This window comes from Tupaia chinensis, unplaced genomic scaffold (genome assembly GCF_000334495.1).
Source record: "Tupaia chinensis unplaced genomic scaffold, TupChi_1.0 Scaffold000164_1, whole genome shotgun sequence".
NCBI lineage: Eukaryota > Metazoa > Chordata > Mammalia > Scandentia > Tupaiidae > Tupaia > Tupaia belangeri.
In genome coordinates, this window is record NW_006159638.1 from 882312 (window position 1) to 889863 (window position 7552).

The 7552-nt window shown below is 38.7% G+C and overlaps 1 protein-coding gene across 1 annotated transcript in view; it reads right to left on the reverse strand.

Annotated features, from left to right (window-relative positions):
• Nucleotides 1-5084: 5084 nt before the first annotated feature.
• ERICH3 (glutamate rich 3) overlaps nt 5085-7552 on the reverse strand; it is a 140210-nt gene continuing 137742 nt past the window's right edge. Inside the window, exons 16-17 of the mRNA XM_006146088.3 lie at nt 7144-7543; nt 5085-6490 (exon numbers count right to left, since the gene is read on the reverse strand). Of these exons, the coding sequence (XP_006146150.1) occupies nt 7161-7543 (383 nt within the window). The 3' untranslated portion in view covers nt 5085-6490; nt 7144-7160. The remainder of the gene's footprint in view (nt 6491-7143; nt 7544-7552) is intronic.

The following is a 7552-nucleotide window of genomic DNA, read 5'->3' on the forward strand; positions in this document are numbered from 1 at the left end:
GTGTTGTTTCCAGAGCACATCGTAATGAATATTTGCATGCAAGCTTCCATTCCAGAGAGTTCCCTGTGTACCTGGTGTAAGATGTTTTTGTCTAAGCTCTTCTATAGCATTAGAAATGCTCACAGTTGGGCTGGATTTTTGGTGTGGTGGCAATGTGTTGCTCAAGAGAAGCTGGATCCCACATGCACTTCTAGCGCCCAGCCAGGAAACACACAGGGCATTGATGCGAATGCCCAATATACTCAGGGCTGGAGAACTAGAATTAGGGGATCAAAAATAGACCAGACGATAGAAAGTGCTCCTCTCTTTTTCAGATGTATACTCACACACCCTATCATGAATAAAGAAAACATTTTTTTTTGGGGGGGAGAGGTTTTTGCTATAGGACGTGTGCGCTCGCCAGAAAGACAGAGAGAGACAGAGAGACAGAAAGTGAGAAATCCCCCCCCCCCGGGGGGGATGGCCACGCTGCAATCCCTTCTCCTCCATTCTCCTCTTGGGATCTTGGGCACGCACGCACACGCGCCCGGCGTGAGTTTTAAGTCAATGGATCTGGGACGCCAACCGTGCTCAACTACGTGGGAGTCCAGCGACATAGTCATTACGCTAACTGCTGGTCCCAAGAAAACAATTTTTAAGAAAAGAGAAATCAGGGACCAGCTGTTAGCATAATGGCTATGTCGCTGGACTCCCATGTAGTCGACCACAGTTCGCGTCCCAGACCCGATGGCTTAAAACTCATGCTGGGCGCATGTGCGTGCGTACCCAAGATCCCAAGAGGAGAAGGGATTGTGGCGTGGCCATCCCCCCTGGGGGGTGATTTCTCACTTTCTGTCTCTCTGTCTCTTTCTGTCTGTCTGGCGAGCGCATGTGGCCTATGGCAAAAATCTCTCCAAAAAAAAAAGAAATCACAGTTTTTTCTTAAACTTACATTTCTCTCATTCACTTTGCCCACAGATTTTTATGCCACTACAGTACATTTTTATAGCTGAAAGTCTCTTATTGATGACCTTGTCATACTTTTCTGCTATGAAATTATTAAATTAAAATTTTTAAAAATTCCTTATGACCAGAAGGCTATATGTCTTAAAGTTCTTCTAGACTGGGCTATTATTGCAATATTGCAATTATTAGTAATACACAGCTGTGCAAAACAACATACATATAGCATAAATTTTGGTAAATATTACACATAAAAAGTTAAAATAGAAATGTATCTCGAGATGGTGATTTCTATTTTAATTAGTTTGTGTATCTGTGAATGAACATTATTTACTGCTAGAATGAAAGTGTTCAACATGAGTTCTTTCTCATTTTCTGTTTTATGTTTATAGATGTAAAAATATATGTTTATGCATGTCACATAACTAAGTGGATGAGAATGGAAGTAGTTTTGTTATATTATCCAGCAGTACTCTTCCTAAACTCCTAAATGATTTACCAAAACTCACAGACTGATAAAATACCAAAAATATCTTAAGAGCTTATCAACTAACAATTTAATTAGATTCTCACTTTTGTTGAAAGCAAAATAGTGAAAACTACCTAACTTATAGAAGTATTTGTTGACCAGGCATTAAAGTAATTCCTTTTCTCAGCCCTGACAAATTGTTCCTTTGTTTCATTTGTGTTGACCTAGGGGCCATTGCATTCCAGTGAAATTGGGATGTGAGTGAAGAGTTGGTCTCTACTGTCAAAGAAAGAATGTAGAGGGTTGGCAAACTTGACTACAGTCTAGCTCTTAACTCCACTTTAAGACAAAGTGAATATTTAGGGCCAGCAGGTGACATGGTAGTTAAGGCACTGGACTCCTACATGACCAACTGTGGTTAGAGTCCCAGACCTGGTGGCTTGCTTTCTACCTTTTTCTCTCTCTGGTGAGTACATATGCCCTATAGTAAATTAAAAAGTAATAACAATAAATGAAATCAAATAAATAATTCTTCAGGAAAAAAAAGAAAGAAAAGACAAAGTAAATATGAAAGTTGGGCATCACAAAACTAGCCTTTGCCAATGAATCCCATAAAAAGCCTTATTTTCCCCCAGGGATACATGGACACCAATTTGAGGTTCTTTGTGTCAAATTAGTACCAAATTGCTAAACAATTGCTAGTAAAACTTTTAGTTATCAGGAAATATTTTTAGTAAAGACCAGACACATTTGATAAATGAGGTAGAATTTGGTGCCAACTTATATGTCTGAGGAATCTTCTGTATATCTCATTTTCTCTAATAAAAAAATGAGAACATAATGACATTGCAAAATATTTTAAGAGTTGTGCAGAGTATTAAACAGTCGGATACTTTAAAAAGGAATTACCTTTTGGATTCTTGTATATCCAGCATTTTATCTTAAAGGATTTGTTTCCAGATATTTTGAAGAGCATAGTTCTTCTGCCACTGGGCATAATATTAGAAGGAAGAAAAAAAATTTAAGAAAAAAAGAGTGACTTTTAAAGAATGCCAGCTCTATTTATTTCCTATTCTTTTTTACCTCTTGCTGTTGCCCATCATAAAGCAGGTTTGTTTTGTTTTGTTCTGTTTTTGTTTTGTTTTGTTTTGTTTTGACACAGTTGGGTGGTATAGATATCTGGGAGGAAATATCACACAAGGTCAGAAGTAACCTATTCTGGGCTGTCCTTGAGCCTGTTAAAATATTTCATTTACTAGATGAATCTTCCTTAAGGCTTTCTTTTCTTTTCTCAGATGGTCATTTTCAAGAGCAATAATTGTGGCAAAATTATTGATCTTACAAGGTTAAGGAACTAAACTATACTTTAGATTTATAGCAGAAGAGTTTAAAAAGTCATAGAAAAGGCTTAACTCAAGATAATCAAGCAGAAAGTCTATTTTGGTCTGTGTTTCCTTTGCTTGCCTATTTTTCTCTTGAATTGTTTTAATAATCTACTTTATTCTTTGATTGACATTGGCTAGAAATATAACTCCCTTCTCACTGATCTCACTGATAGAGTATACATTATTGAGACTTTTTTATAAGTAAACAAAAACAAGTAGTTTCACATATAGTATTTTAGTATCTATTTAAAATACCTCTTTCTAGAAGTAGTCTATGTTATTTAAAAAAAGAAAAAATCTCAGTTTCCAGCCAAATGACCTGGAGTTGGCTATGATTTTAGATAAGCTACTTAAATTAATTGAGCTTTTTTGGGACCAGCAGATGGCAGAATGATTATTTCCTGCACTCTGACCCAGTCAATCACAGTTCGAGTCTCAGACCTGGTGACTTAAAACTCATGCCAGGCACATACATGTGCGTGCTCAAGATCCCAAGAGGAGAATGGAGGACAAGAGGTTTCAGTGTGGCCATACCTTCAGGGGGTGATTTCTCACTTTCTGTTTCTCTGTCTCTTTGGCGAGCACATATAGCAAAATTCTCTCCTAAATAAATAAATAAATAAATAAATAAATAAATAAATAAAATTGAGGTTATGTTTACTTATCTATAAAATGCTGATAATAATGTTCCTGACTGACATTAGCTCATGTGTTTGAAAGATGAGTACAAATGTAGTCAGTATGAACACATACATTTAAAAATACAGCCAAATAAAGCTAATTTTCCCTTCACTGGCTTTATGGAGTTCAAATTTTTAAGAAGAGAACACAAAAAAATATAAAAGTCTAGCCATATTTACAAAGAACCATTCACATACTGTTATCAGTAAACATGATTTATTTGTGCCTTTAATTATGGAGAAACTAGGGAAACATCAATTCAGTTGAACATATAAATAATTTTGTCAACATAGAATCTGCTGAGAAAGAAATTAATTGATCTAAATATCACAACACTGAATTTCACAGTTAAACCCACATGCAGATTGTAGAATTTATTATTTTGAGGGAATGTGTTAAGTATAAAAATAATCCAACGCAATTTCCATTTAGAACATTGTACAAAACTCATTTTTCAATGGGATTAACAGGTTTACAGTCTTTCCTGTAAGGTGCTGTGTATTCAAAATGCTCTGTAGCTTTGAGGTTGAAATCAGGGAATAAATACCGTAGAATTCTGTAGTAATTCAGGTCAGTAATAAGTGAAATTGGATATAATGTAGACGAAAACCACTTGCAAAACACAGACAATGGAGACCTATGATGTGTAGTGAGTAATATTCACCCTTTAATCAAGGGCAGAGAAGAAGGATCTCTCGCACACATCAATAAAATCATAATAAATATAAAGTTAAGGTTGAATTGACTTTCATAGTGAGTACCATGTAAAGAAAAAGAAATAAAAAGAAACCAAGAGGAGGAGACAAACAGAGGAAAAGTGAGAGAGACACATAAAGTCCTCAATGCGTCTGCAATCCGCTTTCTAACTGAAATTAATCCTCAGCACATCAGTACTCCATGACAGTGTGTTCAGACTTTAGTATACATCAGAATTCTCTGGAGGGCTTATGAAAATACTAATTGCTGTGAGCCCTACCCACAGTTTCTAATTTGATAGACATAAAAAGAGGCTCAGGACAAGTTTCAAGTGACGCTGATGCTTCTGATCAGAGAATAGTCCATTGTTGGGTCCAAAGTATCTGATTCAGTGTATCTCAGATCATTTAATGACTCTATGACTTATAACATGAAAAACATCTAAGGCTGGCTCCATAGCATAGTAGTTAAATGCTGTGCGGAAGGAGCTGGATATTACATAGCCAACTGTAATTCGAATTCCAGCTACAGTGGCTTGAAAGACACACAGGTGACATATGTGTGCATGCCCAATATCCTGATGGAAAGGAAGAAAAGGGATTGCAATGTGCCCAGGCCCTATTAGGAAGGAAAGAGGCATTATTCCTCTTTGTCTACCTCTCTCTCTCTCTCTTGTGCACATGTTTCTGGCATGAATTGAAAGAAAGAAGAAAAACAAAAAGACAGAAAGAAGAAAGAAAGAAAGAAAGAAAGAAAGAAAGAAAGAAAGAAAGAAAGAAAGAAAGAAAGAAAGAAAGAAAGAAAGAAAGAAAGAAAGAAAGAAGGAAAGAGAAAGAGAAAGGAGAAAGAAAGAGAAAAGAGAAAGAAGAATGAAGAAAAAGAAAGAAAAAGGAGAAAGAGGAAAGGGAAAAGGAAAGAAAAAGGGAAAGAAAAGGAAGAAACAAAACAAAACAAAAATACTCTTAATAATAATATGCTTAGCCCCTAAGGACAGAGAGTATAAGGTAGCCAGTATGGATTTATGATGATTCAGAGCAGTGGTTTTTAACTTCGGCTACATAGCAGAATCAAGTCAAGAGTTTAAACAAACTAAAACCCCTTATGTTTGTAGACTCATCTAAAACTAATGAAATTTGAATCTCAGGGGTGGGGCCAAAGGTTGAGTCATTTATGAAAGTGCTTCATGAAAGTCTAATATACACTTGCTGGAGAATCATTGCTTTAGGAAATTCTCTTGCACCTCCTCACAGAGAGAAAAGGAAACCAAAGGTGTCCTTTGGGATAGAGGTATGCAGATGCTTTAAGGAAATCAGAACTCTTAGAGGGCATGCTGATGCACAGCTAGAAAATAATATCAGGGGTAATTTAGAAAGCACTGGTGACTGTTGATTTAAGTGGATTGCAAAGTTAGTTCACAGGTTTGAAATAACAGAACTCTGGAAGATGAGCAGCACACTAATTTAATCCATTGAATGACATCAACTAGTGTTTAGAATGTAGGCGTATGTGCTGGTGTGCTACATTTGCCTGCTGTAATTATTATACTCATCCCACTATACTAAATTATTTACTAGTTTGATTTAAATTTGAGTGACCCTATAAATAAGGCCCCCAGAGGATAAAATGCTTCAAGCTATCATTATTTTACTGCTTCCTCTTTAAACAGAACTACAGAAATACACACATAAAACGAAGAGCATTTTCAAATAAGATTTCTACTTTAAATTGCTCTTCTGATATAACAGAATGAGTATTTCTAAGTGTAAGTGGAGCCACTTATGGTGGAATCCTTCTCTGGAATGACTTAAAGGTCTGGAACAATCTTTATTCTTGAGTACACATGAAAAGGACCTTGAAGGTTCATTTTCACAGGCCAAGACATTAATGCACCAAGATACAGGTTTTCAATAACACTCTCATGTATGAAATTGGAACTAATATTTGACTTAGTATTTGAGTTTTTACCAAGGAAAAGGGAATTTAAACAGTTCCCCAGACATCGGGTCTGGACCTTCTGATGATCTTTGGTAAAAGTCGAACATTTGAAAATTCTCATTTTGATTTGAATGTAGACATATTAAGGGTGTAGACCATGGGACATCCCAGCTCAGTTCTCCATTAGGAACCAGTGCTTCTTTGGATGGTCCTGCAGATCCACTTGAGCTATTTCCCACTGAATGACCGACAGATTGGAAATCATCTCAGACAAGCACGGTGATTTATAAAACAAAAACAATCCCAAAATCTGATATTTGCAAGATGCTTGGATAAATCATTCTCCACTCTTATATCTTCCAGAAGACACCTTTAAAGGATCCTGAAAAATAATAAAAAGAATAATAGTACTATGCAAATAATTCAAAGTAGTAAATCCTGTGTACCAAGGATACAAGGTCAATGGGGAAATACCAGAGGATGCAAAAGAAAAATAATTGTTCTTTAGTTCTACTCCTCAATACTTACATATTTAAATGTGATACATTAAATAATATTTCTAGTTCATATGTGCTTATATAGACTCATACATCTTCACAAAAGGGCATAAATGAAGGCATAGAGTCCCTTGAAAGGCAAACAAAATCACAACCTTCATTTCATCCTTTAAAATACTGAAATGGAAACGAACTCTGGAATACTAAGACTCCTTACTGCTGTGGTCTGTGCCTTGTGTCACATTCTTCTCGATATTTCGTTGTTTGGAAACCTTAGGGAGCTTGTGCCGGCAGAGTGGGACATGGTCTCCAGGGAAATATAAGTGGGTCTTTGGGTGAGCCTTGTCTCCTCCTCCCTCTTCCCCAGCCTCTCCTGTGGTGTCAGGACTAAGCAGACAAAATTGGTGTGTGTGTGTGTGTGTGTGTGTGTGTGTGTGTGTGTATACACTGACACCAGTAAGTGTACAAACAAGCCCCAAGGGAAGGAGGCCCAGGTGGTGTTTCTGTTCTGTCGCAGACAGACCTGCCCTCCACTCACCACGATCGCGAAGCCCGCTAGGCCTTGGCTTCGCTGGTGGAAGCAGCTGCACGTTCACTTTCTCCCGGCGCCACGGGCTCCGGCTCCTGCTCCTGCTCCTGCTCCCGCTCCTGGTCCTCGCGGGTTCCAGTGAACTCTGGCCTCATGGCGAGCGCCGCCGGCAGGCTTGGACGAGCTCCGCAGCCTCCAGCGGCCCCTGCCCCGGCCCTGGCCCCTAGGTGATCGCCCGCGGAGCCTGCACGTGGGGAGGCAGTCCCCCACTCTCCACCCCGCTCTAGCCCCGGGGCGCTCCCTCCCGGGTCGGAAGGCCCTGCGAGCGCCGCCACTCCAGCCTCAGGTCGTGGCGCCCCGGCCCCTCCTGCCACCTCGGGCACCGCGTCCCTGCTCGGCGCCCTCTCCTCTACCGCCA